Source organism: Cydia pomonella, unplaced genomic scaffold (assembly GCF_033807575.1).
Source record: "Cydia pomonella isolate Wapato2018A unplaced genomic scaffold, ilCydPomo1 PGA_scaffold_163, whole genome shotgun sequence".
In the NCBI taxonomy this organism is placed as follows: Eukaryota; Metazoa; Arthropoda; class Insecta; order Lepidoptera; family Tortricidae; genus Cydia; species Cydia pomonella.
The window spans coordinates 152,381-170,301 of record NW_026907805.1 but is presented as its reverse complement, the minus strand read 5'-3'; the positions used below and the strand labels follow the sequence as shown (position 1 = coordinate 170,301).

Here is a 17,921-nt window from a genome sequence, read left to right as displayed (position 1 = left end):
CTTAGTTGTATCGAGATGACAGCGGTCCCCGAACTCAAGCTATGTAAAAAAACTATAGTTAAGGATAGTAGCGACGCCCCTTCCGTAGCTAATTGCTGGCCGAGAGTTGCGCGCACTGTACTGATTTGGGTGAAAGTGGTTGCATCACAGCACAGCGCGTGCGCGGCGTGAGCCCACTGTGGGACCCGACACGATATAAACTTTTTTATTACACGATATTACCTTTGGAACAAATCAAATTATTTTAACAAAATATTTTGTTTTGTTTCTAAGTAGTCACATTACTAACTATATATAAATTATAAACTGATAGATGTCATATATTAAATAAAAAGTGACGGAGCCCTGCAGTGGCCAAGGCCAGATTTAAACCTGCGTCTTTAGCTAACCGAGCTAACGCCATGAACCCCTAGGCCACCCCGTCATAACGGTACCGGTCCTAATTTATCGACTATATGCCATTTTAGTATAGTAAGATTAGGCGTCTTTGACCAACTCTAAGGGCGAGCAAACATGCTTGCACCTTCTATACGAATTCCTTACGGAATTACGATATAGCGGGGGAGATTGGTGCTGCCATCTATACGTAACTTTAGGACAAAATCAAATAATTTAAATCAACCAATAAAATCCATTTATTTTGATAAGAGATGAACTTTCTTAGTTCAAAATTACATGGAGTCTGTGAGAATGTTAGATAACTTTGTTTTTTTTTTGGGACACAACATTTGGGTTCATCGATAAATTGTATATACAGATGTCAATCACAATGAAAAAATCAACAATGATCAACTCTGGTCAACGTGGGACTCGAACCCACATCTTAGGATTGCCGGTCCAACGCGTTACCAATTGCGCCAGCTGACCATCCGTCATTCACCGCGAATTTAACCATTGGAACTGTGCCAACATTACTAGCGACATCTGCACTTTAAATTTTACAACCTTAACCAACTCCAACCAAGTGACAACACATAGTTTTAGTGAGTTGAAGGGCCAGTACGTTCATGGGATTGGGATAGATTGAGATACGTAACACTATATATAAGATGTGTAGAAATAAGTTTGAAATTGTGTCCCCTTTTTTTTTTTTAGGAAACAAACACTTACATATTAATATATATAAGCTTAAGTGATAACAAACAGACCTTTAGTTTTCCATTGAAAATAAAAGAATACATAGTAAATTACAGATCGAAACAGGGAAGGTGTTAGGCATCTTCTTGTCTGTCACGCGTACAGGGACTTCAAAACATCGGTAGGTAATTAATAAATGCATGATATAGTAGAGAAACCAATAAATTTTTACCAATAAATTATGTCTATGTCTATAAACCTTACTGTTTTAGGCGATGCATCAATTACATCCCTAACACCCCACACACTCTCAACCTCTTAGAGGATGAATTCCGGGATAAAAACTATCCTATGTTAGGACATACCACACATACATAGGGGTAGGCCCCGGGATTAGGTAGGTAGGTTTAGTTGAAATTTGTGAACTATTAGTTGACAAGTTTAAACTAAATCGGTACAGCGGTTTAAGCGTGAAGAGGTAATATACAAACAGACATACATTTCTAATATTAAGTAAGTAAATATTCTTTATTGCACCAGCAATTATACATTTTACATACGTGTAAAACTTCAAATAAATTTTAAAGGAAAATAGAACCAGGTAACAACAGGCGATCTTATCGCTAAAAAGCGATCTCTTCCAGACAACCTTTAGGTAGCAGGAAATTTAGAACTCATACAAACATTACTAGAGATATTTGTTTTTATTTTGATGAAGCAATGGAAACAAAGACAGTGCTTAAGGTTATCGGAACTGAACCGATCGTGGCAACTCTCGTGCATTCTTCCCTGGTTTTTGGACCGGTGTCGACATGTCTGCCGCCAGGCCACCACCAGATACCAGTGCAATTATGACAGGTGTCTTATTGTGAACTTGTTTAAAGGAAAGCGCATACTTATGTGACTTGTTGGTTTGTAAGTCTGTTATTTACGTCGCGGCAGATTAATAAAAAAAGGTATTTAAACTGCGAGAAACACTGTTTCTTTCTTGAACTATAGTAACAGTACCAGTACCATAGAGGTATTTACTATAAAAGAGTACCTACGGATCGATTTTAGTTTTTTTTGAAACCCAGTTAGAAGTGGGACGTGGCTTGGTTAAGCAATAAAATAAATAGCAATGCTAATTTGGTTGTCAATAGATAGATAATATTTATTTCTCATTGAAAATATACATGTAATTTTTCCATAAAAAGAGCAGAAATTCACAAAAAGATCGTCAATTGTATACAAAAAAAAATATAGTTACAATAGTTGCAACATCAAAATAATACATAAGTAGTTTAAAATTTAAAGAGGTTTTAGTTAATAATCAAAAACTAACGGTTTGAAAAGTAAACCCTAAATGGCTCGACAATTAAAGTCCGTGACTGTACACGACGTCTAAGAATGAAACAATCGTTTATAGAGAACGCTGACAAAAACTTAAACTGTTTAAAAATTTGACGTCATATTTCGTCGCATGTCATCCTGATACATCCTTTTTCTCGGCTACACCCCGAAAAGTGTGAGTAGTAGGTAACTCTTGATTTTTCGAAAGGATATATAGAACAAGCAAATGCTCCAATGTTAAAATAGACAAGTTTTACTACAGACGCATTTCCGACATTCAAACCCTCTTTAATTTGTTTGCAAAATTGGCCTCTTCCTAAGACCCGGTTCCAAAGATTCAAACTCCAAAAAAAAAATGGACACAAATTAATGTAGCTTATACCTAGTTTTTAACTTTATACAGTACATATGGGGCTACTTTATAGCACTAGTGCGAGAAGTAGCATATTACGTTACTGTGTCGAACATTTAAAGGGCCATATGTACTGTAAAACGTTGTACGATACATGTGCGAATAGGTAATTCGCAACTCGTGTCGATTTAAAACACTCCCTTCGGTCGTGTTTTAATTTATCGCCACTCGTTTCGAATTTCCTATTTTTCGCACTTGTATCGTAATGTACTATTCTCTATCTGCCTCATTTTAATGAATCATCCTGCAGAATATAACTTTGTCTGAAGCTTCACGCTATAATCGAAGCCACCTGTTACCTCACCTCCATAATTATTTCACCGAAACTTTCCACAAACGATCGTTTCGATGAAAATGATGAGTAATGATAACGGCGGCGATCCCAATGATGAGGCGTGATATCGGAGTGAGAGCGGCACGAGCCGTGAGAACGCTGCCGTGGTGAAACGAGAACCAAATAGTTGCTAAATTGTTTAAAACTTACTAATACTATGTAATTACATAGGTACGTGGGTGTCGTAGGTAAGATTTTATTTTATTTTGTATTTTCGTTAAGTTTTGTGCAGTCGGTGGTGGTGTATGGCTACTTTATGAATGAATTCCATTCCTTATGTGTCTATGCAGTTCTGCAGCTTGCTGTACACACTAACCTTGGCTTGTGCTGTAACTGAACTGTTATTATATTTGATCTTTGTTATATTTAATTTTTTATAAGTGAGATATACAACGTGTCCCAAAACTCAACGATAAGCTGGCACCAGAGGATGGAGCTGCTTATGATTAGTCGAGAAAAAATAAGGAAAAAAATATATCTCAATTATTTTAGAAATTACAGAAAAAAAATGAAATTCATTGAAAATCGACATCCCTAATGGTATTTTTAACGACCATGTCTACAAATATTCAAATATTACTGTTTTTTATTTTGTTTTTGGAAACTTCAGTAGCCCTGCTATCTAACACAGTTCTTAAAAATACCAAAATACATGTAGTTTTTACACAAAAAATAATCAAAATTCATTTTGTCCCTACAATTTTGAAAGATTGTTTCTTACAGTCCACTTTCAATCATCATGGTGTAAAAAAATAGTATCGACACCACTATGGCAATTATTTTCAAAAGTTGACGCAACTAACCAAGATTCCAAAATGGTATAATACTTTGGGAAACCTAGTCACAACAAAAAACAACGAATTTTTAAACAAGAACCGACATTTTTAAATGTTGATATTAATCACTTTTGAAAAGGGTTGTTGTTGCAAGTTTTAAAATTTCAATGGAAAATGTGGGTAGTTAATACAATTTTCAAGTCAGTACACTCTGATCCTTTGTTCGCTGTGCACCGTTCCGTATTAATTGATGTCACTATACCCGTGCAGTGCGAGAATACTTAAACCAAGAGTATCCAGGGCGTTGGATCGGGCGACTTGGTCCTATCTTGTGGCCACCCCGTTCGCCCGACCTGAACCCCCTGGACTTCTTCTACTGGGGCTGTCTTAAAGACAAAATCTACTCAAAACCCATAGCAACATTGGACGAGCTTCGCCAAAAAATCACACAAGCTGCGGATCATATCAATGGTAGAAGATATGCACGACGGATAAAACGATCATTTCTAAGGCGATGTCATGTCTGTATTAATGCCGGTGGCAGGCAATTTGAACATTTACTGTAGTATTAATAATGTAGTAAATGAATTTAAAAAAAGGAAAAAAAAATGTACCATTTCTTTGCATTTATTCAACATTTTTCAAAAACAAAAATCCTTTTTTGGGTACAGTAAAAGTGATTACCGCCAACATTAAATAATGTCGATTCTTGTTTAAAAATTCGTTGTTTTTTTTTGTGACTAGGTTTCCTAAAGTATTATACCATTTTGGAATCTTGGTTAGTTGCGTCAACTTTTGAAAATAATTGCCATAGTGGTGTCGATACTATTTTTTTACACCATGATGATTGAAAGTGGACTGTAAGAAAAAATCTTTCAAAATTGTAGGGACAAAATGAATTTTGATTATTTTTTGTGTAAAAACTACATGTATTATGGTATTTTTAAGAACTGTGTTAGATAGCAGGGCTACTTAAGTTTCCAAAAACAAAAAAAAAACAGTAATATTTGAATATTTGTGACATGGTCGTTAAAAATACCATTAGGGATGTCGATTTTCGATGAATTTCATTTTTTTTTCTGTAATTTCTAAAATAATTGAGATATATTTTTTTCCTTATTTTTTCTCGACTAATCATAAGCAGCTCCATCCTCTGGTGCCGGCTTATCGTTGAGTTTTGGGACACGTTGTATACCTGTGATTGATACCTGTAATTGGCTCTGTATTTCTATTGTATCTTATAGAAATGTTTAAAGCTGTTGGTTTTCCATGTATGTAATAAAAATAAAATAAAATAAAGCACAAGCATCGTCACAAGCTTGTTGTAAATTAACACTAAACAACTAATTTATCCCGCAACAGGCTTCGTCAAAAACATCTATAAACTAACGGCCATCCTCCCCACCCGCTGTATGGCGATGGAAACCTGTTTGACCAGCGAAGACCCAGAGCGGGGATCACTACCCTTCTTTCGTAAACGCCTGCCCAACTTCCTAAAAAACTCCAGAGCCTCATTACCCCAGTGTGGCCAGGGTCCAGTAGTCTCCGCGGCGACTGGTACACAATACTAATTCCTCGGATCACTTCCAAGGAGGAGTGCTTGGCGTGTTTGAGCCTTAAAGTACGTAAAGTTGCACTACGTTTTTTTAAATTATCAAAATAAAAATAATTAAATTAATTTATTTTCGTGATTTCTACTCATGCAACCATTACCCGGAGAGTAATGAGTATAGTTTTATTATTAGTCGAAGTATTTATGTAGTATTGGTCGACGAGTAGAAAAATATAGTTACAGCTTTATATAATGTTTATATCCAGAGAGGAAAATGGGTTTGTGTAACCCATTTTCTACGTTTGTATGAAAAAGCGGTCGCGTCTTTACTCTTAGGCGTTATAACGCGAATTTATATCAAACGAGATGCAAGTATGATAGTAACGAAAAGTATAAGTTGCCCTATCATTCTAACATAGAGCTGCGGCCCCCATGTTATTATGGTGTAACCTCTCTAATGCTCGCATTATACAATATTTTCTTCTACTCTTCGAATGTATGAATTGAATTCTTGATGAATGAATGACTGGTTGAGTTAACCAAACTATAATTGCGTACCTTTCATGTATGGGCTCCACCTCAACTATAAGATTTACTTCGATACGCTGTAGTCAACTATTAAAAAAATTGACCAATCAGTTGCCGCCGCGCTCCCATAGAAAAGACTGAAGGGGCGCGGGGCGCGGGGTGGCGCGGAGTCGCGCGTTTATGTCTACATTCTTGTCTACTGAGATACTTACCCAGTTTCATTAATTATTTAGGGTTTATAGTAAAAAAAGTATTATTTTAGATTACTCGTAGAAAAAGTATTGTATACAATAATGGTATAATCTCGTATCATACTTAGGCAACTCAGCAAGCTTCGTTGCCTAAACACGCTACTCGACTGAAAAGCTCTCTACTACCTATATCACTATTGTATAAAATATTATTTTAATTCACTCATAATGAACTATTAAAATATGAATACGTAAGTAAAAGTAGTGTCAACTCTAACATGATAATAATTATGTAACAGAACGAATTGATACAGCACTAGGGATTGCAAACCGGATTGATTTTCAATCCGGCCGGATCCGGCCGGATTTTGGCCCTGATCCGGCCGGATCCGGCCGGACCGGATCCGGATTTGTATAGGAATATTCAAGTTAATTAAATAATATATTTTTATAGTTTTTTGCGTAATTCGTATTCATAAATCTATAATTTGAAGTTAATAAATAACTTCTTAACAATAAAATAGAACTGAGTAGTAAAAAGTGTTACAATGTGAATATATTATATCTTTAAAAATAAAATTTGAAGTCGGTTTTTTATTATATTTAACTATTTGCAAGTGCTCAAATTTCCGTTTACAATTATAAATTTGATTAGTTTCTAAAGCCTGGTGATGGGATGTGGGCCATGTGGGGTGGGAAATGAAACTTCTTGAAAGGACAAGTTTTCGTAACTGTTCTCTGATTGAATTCTTTGTAACGTTGACATCCATTCTAGTAACAAAAGAAGATATTTTACTTTTAATGCGCTCCAATATTACTTAGTTCTAATTTTTTGTCCGAGAAAGTAGTAAACTGTATGATTTAAAATAATAATAATTTACAGAAAAGTATATTGGTCAAATTATAGGGAATGAAACGCGATACGACGATCTCAGGTGAAAAATTATAGAGTGTAGGATTAAAAACCATCGCGGAAAGGGACTTCCTACGAAAAGTTACATGGATCAAATAAAGAATTGGCTAGACGTAGAGTAGCACGTACAAGGAGATGAAGGAAACTGCATAAGATTGGATGAAATTGTAATGACAAAAGATAATCTTTTTAAACATTAACCTTCTCTTTAGCATAAATTAAAAATGCCTTCCATGGCATCTCCATCCTTTAATTTTTCCTTCTATTACAGTATTTATGTAATCGTCATATCGTGCCACCAATATGAAAGAAGAAGAAATCCTCTCCAGTTCCCAGTCATCGTCATAATAAATATATTTTTATCTCACTAAATTTAAACTTTTTCATTCGTTTTCTGTTTTGTTCAACTTCATACCTCTCATCCGTCGCCTTTTCTTCTTGTAAAACGCACAGCGCATGCTGTATTTAATTTAGGCATTATTTTAATTTTACCGGATCCGGTCCGGATCCGGTGCTTTTTACCGGATCCGGTAGCTCCTGAAAAGTGCCGGATCCGGCCGGATTACCGGATCCGCCGGACCGGATTGCAATCCCTATACAGCACACTTTGACTTGATGTACCGCGACCTGATGTCATCATCAAGCTAAACTCAATTTTATTTTCAACAGCACATGGTACAGTTCCGTGTCCGATAGACGTAGAATGGAATAGACTATTTCACACGATCACGGATGAGTTGGGATTTCAATTATTACCGTTTTATAATGAAAGTGATTCAGGTGTGTATTAATGAGATCCGACATGCAAATTTGCAAATGCCGTTCAAGTGCGAATTGGGCTCGCGCTCTGTGAGTTCTGGACTATTACAGAATATTCTGACAGCCTCCTGGCCTAGTCAATAGTGACCCTGCCTAATCGTACGTTCGAATCATGGTAAGGGCATTTATTTATGTGTTAGACACAAATAGTTGTTTCTGAGTTATGAATGTTTTTTATGGAGGTATACGACCGGTCTGGCCTAGTGGGTACTTGGGTAGTGACCCTGCCTATGAAGCCGACGGCCCCGAGTTCAAATCCTGGTAAGGGCATTCATTTGTGTGATGAACATAAATATTTGTTCTTGAGCGTGTTATGGGTGTTTTCTACGTATTTATATTATATATGGATCCACTAAGAGTATAAGCTTTGATTTTGCCTTTAAGTCTTTCTTAGCATCTGTATTTTCACCTTGAACACTGTCCCAAAGTTCCTCATGTTGAAGATAGGCTTTGACAGCGAAACTCCAACTTGTCCAGTTGTCACGGCCTGTGAGCTTTTCTATGGCCATCATATGACTGTTTGATGCCATCTTTTACGTTTAAACACTGAATATTTCTCGAAACTAACGTTAACAGGTAGGGGGAAGCCCATAACCTGATGAAATAAATAACACAAGTAGACTTTTAACGATATATTGTAAGAAAATACAAATTAAAATATGCAAGTAGATGATGACGCGGCAACATGTACGGCACAGAGAGAGAGAGCCAATAAAAGGTGCGTGTCAATGCGGCGACCATGACACATTGCACCGACACTATTTGTAGGGGTTTGCGTTCATACTATTACTCTAACAATATCGTTGTCTAAGAACCCACAACACAAGCCTTAATGAGCTTACTATGGGACTTATTAAATTTTTCTAATAACGTCCTATACTATTTAATTTATACCAGTACTTATTTATACACGGTGCTCACGAGGAACCCAAAAGATTTGGACAGTGTATTACTGATTACATTTAGAGACTAAAATGTCATATAAACTTTTCTGGATTTCGCCTAGTTTCAGAGTTACCTAATACCAATGTAAAAAAACATCTTATCGTAATTTAGTGCAATACGCCTTTTTGATCGCGATGATGCTTCTAAATATCCTTATTGATAGATGTCAAAAAGTGACATGTAACCTTTGCAAGAACTAGTTTTACCAAAAAAAATATTTTCAGTGCCAGTTTTACCATAAGATTAACTTTTTATGTAGAAATACGTTCAAAATTTGAAACAAAAAAAAAAATTTTTTTTGGCGAAATTTAGCGAATCTCATAACATTTTTTCCGTCTTTTGGGCTCAGAAGTACGTGGTTAAAATCTTTCGGGTTCCTCGTGAGCACCGTATATATAACTTTATTGCACAATACAAAAAAGTACAAATGGCGGACTTAATGCCTAATGCGAATGAGATTTTTGACTTTCCAAAACGTCCCGCTTGGCGCGCTGTTCAAAAACCCATACAAAATGAGACTTAACGCAAACGCGTACGTCACGTTTCGCTATCGACTAAATTTACACTAGGGGTACTGATAGTGATAACATTATACTATATCGTCGTCTAGTAGTTAAGACCCACAACACAAACCTTATTGACCGTACTGTTGGACTTGGTTGATCTTTGTAAAATTGTCATTAAGTAATATTTATTTATTTTACGTTTAACATTTTTTTAAACTGACCCATGCCCGGTTTTGTTAGGTAGGAGTATGTTATGCTAGGTTCCGCTGTGCAGCCTTTGGGTACGCAATCGTTAAAATACGCAGGTTATAATATAGTCTCTCCTCATTATTATCTAACACTCTCTAAAATATATTTTACAGTACATATGGTGCTACTTTAGCGCACTAGTGCGAAAATTAGCATATTACGTTACTGTGTCGAACATTTAAAAGGCCATATGTACTGTAAAACGTTGTACGATACATGTGCAAATAGGTAATTCGCAACTCGTGTCGATTTAAAACACTCCCTTCGGTCGTGTTTTAATTTATCGCCACTCGTTTCGAATTTCCTATTTTTCGCACTTGTATCGTAATGTACTATTTTATACTTTCTAGAAAATTCATCTTATCAATTTATTTGATATTAGACTGGTTATTACACAAAAAAAACCGGCCAAGAGCATGTCGGGCCACGCTCAGTGTAGGGTAAGAAAAGCCTCGGACAGACAGACAGACAGACAGACAGACAGACAGACAGACGGACATGGCGAAACTATAAGGGTTCCTAGTTGACTACGGAACCCTAAAAACACATTTCTATAAATGAGATACGGAACACACTTTAGGTACTCACCTAGATAATAGAGTAGGTAACAATAATGCCTAGATAACAATAATGCCTAGGTGTGTATTTACAATTCTAAAACTTAGTGATAATTTTAAGATTTGTTATCATTTCTACGAGATTTTATGACGTAAATTACAAGTGGTTCTTATCAAGGAATAATTCTACTAAAATAATTATCATACCATGTAAAAGCAAATTGTGTCATCAATTCGTCATTTCTTAGAAAACGATTTCCCTAACTCACCCTTTCATTTACTGTATCTACATAAATAAAACAAAGTAACTTGAAATATTTTTTGGCATTTCAAGAATGAATTGTTTTTCCATTTGTAGTCCTACCACTAGGTATACCTACAGTAAATATATGTAGTAAATATATGTGTATATTGTTTACTGTTACAGAGAAGTAAGTATCTATTCGATATTTTATTTACACAAAACAAGTGGCTACATACAGACAGACACAGAAACAAGGGCAAACTTATCCCCTTGAGGGATCTCTTAAAGTAGAAGAGTATTAAATATAATGTATGGAAACATGATACTTATCAAAGTAGGAAAATTACTGTTTAATTTTTACGTCTAATTAAACTCTTAACATAAAAACTGACTCACCATTATGCAGCCACGTATGAACTAAACGCCTTTTTCCACACGTCATATTTATAAACTTCATTGTCACCCTGCTTGCGTCCGTGCGTCGAGAAAAGGGTGCTGTTGTCCCTGCTCGCCCGCCGCTGAAGAGATTTGTGCTCGTGTAAACCAGTGTAAAGGCCCTCCCCAGACCCCTGCTTTTTAACTGACATCAAACTTTTAAAGGAGGAGGTGCAATTCGATTTTTTTTTATCTATAAAGCCCCATTTAGACGATTCAAGAACTGCATGCGATTTTCGTTACATTGCGGCATTTGGTCGATCGACTGAAGTCATTGTTTTGTAGTTAGCAATGTATTAAATATTGCATGCAAGTTCTTGAATCGTCTAAAAGGGGCTTATGCCTCGTTTTCTTAATGATGGCAAAGGTTTGCGGACACATTATTTACTTTGCTGAAAAGTTAGATTACTCCTGATCCTTTACAATTTCATAATCAATAATTGCACATGAATTTCTGTTGCTGTCAAGTTATTTATTGTGTGCGTTTCTGTGACGACCGGTTTGGCCTAGTGGGTAGTGACCCTGCCTACGAAGCTGATGGTCCCGGGTTCAAATCCTGGTAAGGGCATGTATTTGTGTGATGAGCATGGATATTTGTTCCTGAGTCATGGGCGTTTTCTATGTATTTAAGTATTTATAGATATTTATATATTATATATATCGTTGTCTAAGTACCCTCAACACAAGCCTTATTGAGCTTACTGTGGGACTTAGTCAATTTGTGTAATAAATTTATTTATTATTTTATTATTATTTATTAATGTGTACGTGCACGCAGAGGGGTTTTATATACCTAGGGCAGTAAAATAAGAAATGTCTCAGATCATATGTAAGCTGAGGTCAGCAAACATGTGATCTCTGGCATTCTTATTTAGGTGTGTTTACTGTTTTTCTGTCCTACGGAACCGGAAAGCGGCAACTATATATTTAAGCGCAGTGAGCCGAAAGTTGACGCTTTCCGGCCGGAAGACAGAAACATTGTTTTATCTAAACTAACTCCAGCCTAAGCCTGCAACTTGGCAAGCGATGGAATGCGGAAATGCAAAGCGTCAAATTCCGATCAAAATTTAACATACACATGTACATAAAGTTTACATTGACACTGCCACACTTTGTAATTGCTAAGTCTGCACAGAGTTAACTTCGTCCAACTCTGAAACACGGTCTTAATGTAAAACAGCAATAGGAATAGAAGAAAAGGCGATTTTCCGGCGGACGAGCAGGCGGGCGGCGTGCGCGCGCGCACATTGTCTTAGCTAATGGGAGAGTGCCGGGTTGCGCAGCTTTTAAATTATGTAATTCTATGTTCGTGTCATGCCTCTATTTTACACGCAGTTTGGTTAGCACTTGTGGTATATACGGTTGTCATAAGGCTTCAGTGCATGTAAAAACTACTTTATGCAATAGCATTGCTTGATATGAGAAGGTCATAAAAAGCTGTAAAGGGCTTATTAGATCCACATGGCCGATGGGCACTTGCGGTCGGAGCCGCGACGTAGGGCCGGAGACTCTTGCAAGGGTCGTTTTCCGTTTCACGAAATATCAGAACACAGTAACCAATATTTGAATCGCGTATAACTAGCCTTAAAATGGATAGTTTTTGTTTTATTATTTTTGTACGTGGGTAGCTTCGCTCGCTCCTTCGATAAATTCATTATACGTGATATAATCCGTTCCCATAGTTTTATTTCATGAGTAACTATCCCGGTAACCTAAGACAATATAATATTTGAAATGTAAAAAAAAAATTCAACATCATAAATATCAAACATTTAACACTTTTGGCAATATGAGACCAAGTATTTTTTACATGTCTAATATTTTTAACGATGTTTTGATTCTTCTGATATTTCGTAAAAGAGAAAACCACTCTTGCTTGGGCCCGTCACCGGATCCGTTCGCATCTTATATGGTAGGTAGCTGGTAACATGATGGTTGCACTTTTATTGTCTATCGTGTCATATGCGTCTCCCGCTCTTACATACGAGTATTATTTCTTGGAAAGTGACGATCACGATACAATAACAGACGGTAAAAGTGTGACCTTCAGGTATTATTATGTCATAGTTATTAGATAAAGTGAAGTCGGTAACTTGTTGCAATTAAGCTATCAAAACAAAAGCAATAAAATATATTCAAACAATTTTAACAAAGCTTTTATATTAATCTATCTTATAGGTATTACCACCTCGATTCCTATTCATCCCAAATTTCTCCTTCAGCCTATAAGTAATAGTCTTGATCGACCAATGACTGAAAGAAGTGAATCCTAGCCAGCTTCGATGATTCCCAAAGAATTGGAACCTTCAGCCCCTACACGTAGAGATTCTTCTCGATTGCAGCAGGCCTCATGAGCCGCTTCCCCGAGTCCCACTTTATTTCATCCAGCAGTTCCTCCCGCCGACTTCGGACTACTATTGCCAAGTACAGGAGAATCACTGGAAAAAATATATTTAGTTATTTTATTAAGTATCAGAAATCATGCACCTCAGAAATAATGTCACTTCCGAATCTATTCAAATGGGCGAAGCAGTTAAACGATACGGATACGGTGTGGCAAATAATTTCCTCCCCTCGGAGCCGACTTATGATATCACTTAACTTGTCGATACTCGTCGATCAGATTCGGATGGTATGATATTGATTAAATACGGTAGGGTAACTTTAAACAAGGGGAGCTTTCTGGATTTTCGGCACCTGAATTAGCATAGACAGGCAGTAGTTTAGAAAGATATTGGGCCTAATTAGGTAGAGAAGATCGATGTATCTGGACGCTTAAAACCTACACGTAGAGACAGAAGAAATCAGGCAAGTCAGCTTAGTTAGTTTACAGCAACAAACCGAGAACAGAGCCACAATACATTTCTAGGGCACTAAGTATAAGGGATCCCATCCCGACCACATCCCTAGGCCAAACCCAAGGCTCGTCCCAAACAATCCTGGCTGCGCGCGGCGCTCAGTGGCATCCAAGTTGACGGCAATCGGGCATCATGGCCCCAGATGAAGCACACAACCCAAGACAGAACGAGATGGCGACGCACTGTGTACGCCCTCTACCCCACCTAGGCGACATAGGACTTTAAGTGAAATAGGTACTCACTGGAATAAAGGGAATAGATAGAGGTGACGTAACTCTCTCGGACGTCACCGCTGACGTACATCATGACCGTCCCCGCGCTGGACAGCAGGAGCAGGCTGCCGCATACTGTCCACGTGAGGAGCAGCCATGGCTGCATGAGGCTGGGACGCTTCTGGAAACAAAAGTTCAACGGTAAGTTTAACGAAAAAAGGCAAGTGTAAGAAACAGTTAAGCAATAATAACGAATGATTGTGGCTATCAATAATTTCTAAAGGTCTGACGCGTTTATACGCTCTGATCGGATCTGAAATATTATTGTTAAGTTTGAATTCATCATAAGTACTAAGTGTAAATTTTGAAATTAACATTCATTCATATGACTTATACGGGAGCATCATTCGTAGGATTACTGTTGAAGTGGCAATGGGCGGGCCACATAGCCCAAAGAACAGCCCTTTCTTATAAGGCATAAAATTACTAGAGTGGCGACCATTTTGGATCAAGGGAAACGCTCCAAGCTCTGCATTACGAGCCAAAACAAGGGCGTCCTTAATAAGACCTGTGCAAGTGCACAGGACTGGAGGCCTATGTCCCGTAGGCAGGGCTCTTGTGGCTGATCGATACAAACATGTTTTAAACATACTTGGAACAGTCCGCAGACCATGGCACAGCCACTGATGAACTGTAGTGCAGAAGTGACGGCAGCAACGCTGTAGAACAACATGGTGGCTGGTGGCAGCCGCAGCAGCAGCGCCGGCACCGCGAACAGCGTCGCTGACATTGCAGCAAATAGCTGGACAAACACAGAAAATTGAACAAGTGAATCCCGACGAAATGATTTAGACCAAGCGACCTTGCTAACCTATCTGCATACTTTGATATCGTTTAGTTAAGATAAAAATGCAAACGAACGTAAACCAGCGATACTATATTTGGTAATTCTAATTTTCTGAGGCCAATCATTTTACTCATTATAGACAATGCTACAGGTACCTCACTATTTATAACACGTTTATTTTAAAAATTATAATTGATAAGACAAGTGGACGATAAATAGTTTCATATCACTTAACAACACAGTCCTAAATTACCTACTGTTATAAGAATGTAACCGTTTATTAAATGTTTGTTTAATTTAAAAAGCGTCATGTCGTTATTGCCTCGGCAACTCCAAGAGTCCATATGGATATTAATATTAATATTATGTTAATTTTTGGCTCGATTATGATAACATTTTGTATGGAAAGCCAGATCTTGTCTGGACCTGAATCATCATCATTGGCCTTCGAGTCTATTACAGACTATACAAGCAGTGTCAGGCAGGGCGACAACGTTTTTCATGGCTGTGTAAGCCAATACGGGAGCGGCAAACACGCCCACAAGCCTGGCAGGTGTAGTTTGCCCCTGCCGAACAGGTGTCAGGCTGATGACGCTTGGCCCGCTTACTTGCGAGTGTCTTAAACCAAGCGTCGTCGTGAATTTTACGTACTGTCAGGAGTGACCCCTAGCGTCCTAACTTACGCCTATCTGTTTGGACTTATCACTGGTGACTGCCACTCCCCGTGTTGTTTTCCACGCGGCAAAGCCAACGTGGGTGAAGTGACCTCTCCACAGACACTGCATCGCCTGGGACACAAACGAAAAGATACAGGGTTGCCCAAGACCTGTAACTCTCTCTCGACCTCACCAACTAGATCCGCGGGAAAGACAAGTCAATACGCGCGGAGTCGGATCGGCTGCAGGTGCATAACGGCTGGCACCGAGCCGGGTTTGTTTCAAGTTTCCCTTCTCTGTTGCTATCTCTTCCGTTAAGCAGCAGGAGGACCACGTGCAGGCGAGATAAGCCGGGGCACAAAGATGTTATTCGTGCCCCTCCCTCCCTGGACCTGAATACGGGCAATTTTATTTATATGATTCAACCCGCTCGACTACCGTATGCATCCCAATGGCACATGCAGTACCCAATCCCACAAATCCTAATCCAACATGTGGAACTGCGGACAAACCTTCTAGATAATTATTTATAGAAGTATTGTGCAATTTATAGCTGTTGGTTCTCCGAACAATAAATAAATAAAATAAATAAATAATAATACAATTCTTTGACAATATACATATCTAGGTACTCACCACGCATACGATTCCAGTAATCTTAGCGCCGACATCGAGGTTGATGCAGAAACAACAACTATTCAATCTAAACACACTCATACTTTATTCCTTTACTATATTTATCTCACAGTAATTCTTCGACAGCAGTCTAAGAGTTATTTCTTTAATTAAAAAATATTATCCAAATAAAAGTACGAAATTCTCCACTTCAAACATGCGTTATTGGAAATTCAAAATATTTCACTGCTCCCAATATGTCTCTAATTGATAGGCGTTCAAAATATTCTTCCAAGTATCTATCAGACAGGCGTTCAAAGAATATTCCGTAACTAAATATCTTTATTGATTTTACTCCAAATGTGTTTATTATACTATTGTTGACAAGGGACTGGCGCCGCACAATCACTAGTTATCATTTAAATGATTAATTTCGATGATTTCATTATCCTCGCTGGCTGGTACCTAATCTGATAAGGGCTGATAAAGGCACCCACTTGAGACGACGTTTATAGCCCTTTTTCAATCGTGACGCGCAGCTATGCGATTTTTTGGATAGTGTTTCCTGATTCGGAGAGTCTCCATGTTACGCATGCCCGATGGTCCACGACCATTACTACTCCACAGTAGCGTTGGTCTTACTTAAGAGTCCTTATTCCTACAGACGAGCGTATTTTGTAAAATGCTTCCTTTTTCATTCAAGATTACGACGTAACTATTAGTATTTATTCAAAAACTGATAACGTACTTAAATAATCGTTTCCTAAACTAGGGGCTCCAACAGTTCAAATTTTCATTTTCTCTTTTAAACCTCTTTTTTAATGAGGTTTTTTGGGAGTCTTTTCCAAATTTTGCAGTGAGATGTGGCGTTTCGGTTCTCAATTTTGCTATAAACAAGAATCATTTGGTACATGACTACAATTTGATTCAACATATCTCGTACGAGGGGCTGGAATGATTAACAATCGAAGATTCATTTGAAAAAACTGATAAAATACCTTCCGAGTTTTCTTCTTTTTTTTGGCGAAAACAGGGTTTTATTATATTTTATTTCCGCAAATTGTACGCATATTTTGCTTTAAAAATAATATTATAGCAAACTGTAACTTTATGTTAACCTATAAAAAAAAAATCGTAACTATGGGACCTACATTGCCGTAAATTTATATTTTTTTAAAACACGTATAAATCACGCAGCAGCGACGCCCCGCTCTCAGTCCGCGCGGAGCGCGCTTAGAGGACGGACCTGTGCTCGATTGTCAGGCATTCGTTGCGATCGTAATCAGCTACGGAGTTCCGAGAAGTGCTATATACTGCGATTAGAAAATCTTAATAAAAGTTCATTTTTTACAGTATGCCTAACAGACTCGCTTATTGATGGATTTTCAGTGTTACTTTTTTTTAATACTAAGTCGGTGGCAAACAAGCATACGGCCCGCATATGTACGCCTGCAACTCCAGAGGAGTTACATGCGCGTTGCCGACCCTAACCCCCTCCCGCCCCTCGTTGAGCTCTGGCAACCTTACTCACCGGCAGGAACACAACACTATGAGTAAGGTCTAGTGTTATTTGGCTGCGATTTTCTGAAAAACGCATTTTCACTTGAAATTACGTTAGGGTTTGCATTATTATTTTTGACCCGGATGAAGTCCAAGTTCTCATGATGGAGTCAGGAGTTGGTCACCAGAACTCCTAATCTACTAATTATAATCCCATCGTGTTTGGGCTCAAAAGATTTGCCCTGACGAACACAATCGATCTAGATGAGGTCCAGGGTCTCATGATGGAGTCAGGAGTTGGTCACTAGAACTCGCAATCTACTCATTATAATTCCATCGTGTTTGGGCTCAACAGAGTTGCCC

General features: G+C 37.9%; 1 protein-coding gene and 1 non-coding gene across 2 annotated transcripts; both read right to left on the bottom strand.

Moving 5' to 3' along the window:
• Window positions 1–795: 795 nt before the first annotated feature.
• On the bottom strand, window positions 796–867 carry Trnaa-ggc (transfer RNA alanine (anticodon GGC)). Its single transcript has one exon. It is a non-coding gene; the product is annotated as a tRNA-Ala (tRNA).
• Window positions 868–12,963: 12,096 nt separating this feature from the next.
• On the bottom strand, window positions 12,964–17,297 carry LOC133533426 (uncharacterized). The gene is made up of 4 exons (XM_061872406.1): window positions 16,080–17,297; window positions 14,593–14,742; window positions 13,971–14,121; window positions 12,964–13,308 (listed from the first exon to the last, which is right to left on the bottom strand). Exons 1-4 carry the CDS (start codon window positions 16,158–16,160, stop codon window positions 13,184–13,186), a joined length of 507 nt encoding a protein of 168 aa, XP_061728390.1. The 5' UTR covers window positions 16,161–17,297; the 3' UTR covers window positions 12,964–13,183.
• Between the last annotated feature and the right edge of the window lie 624 nt (window positions 17,298–17,921).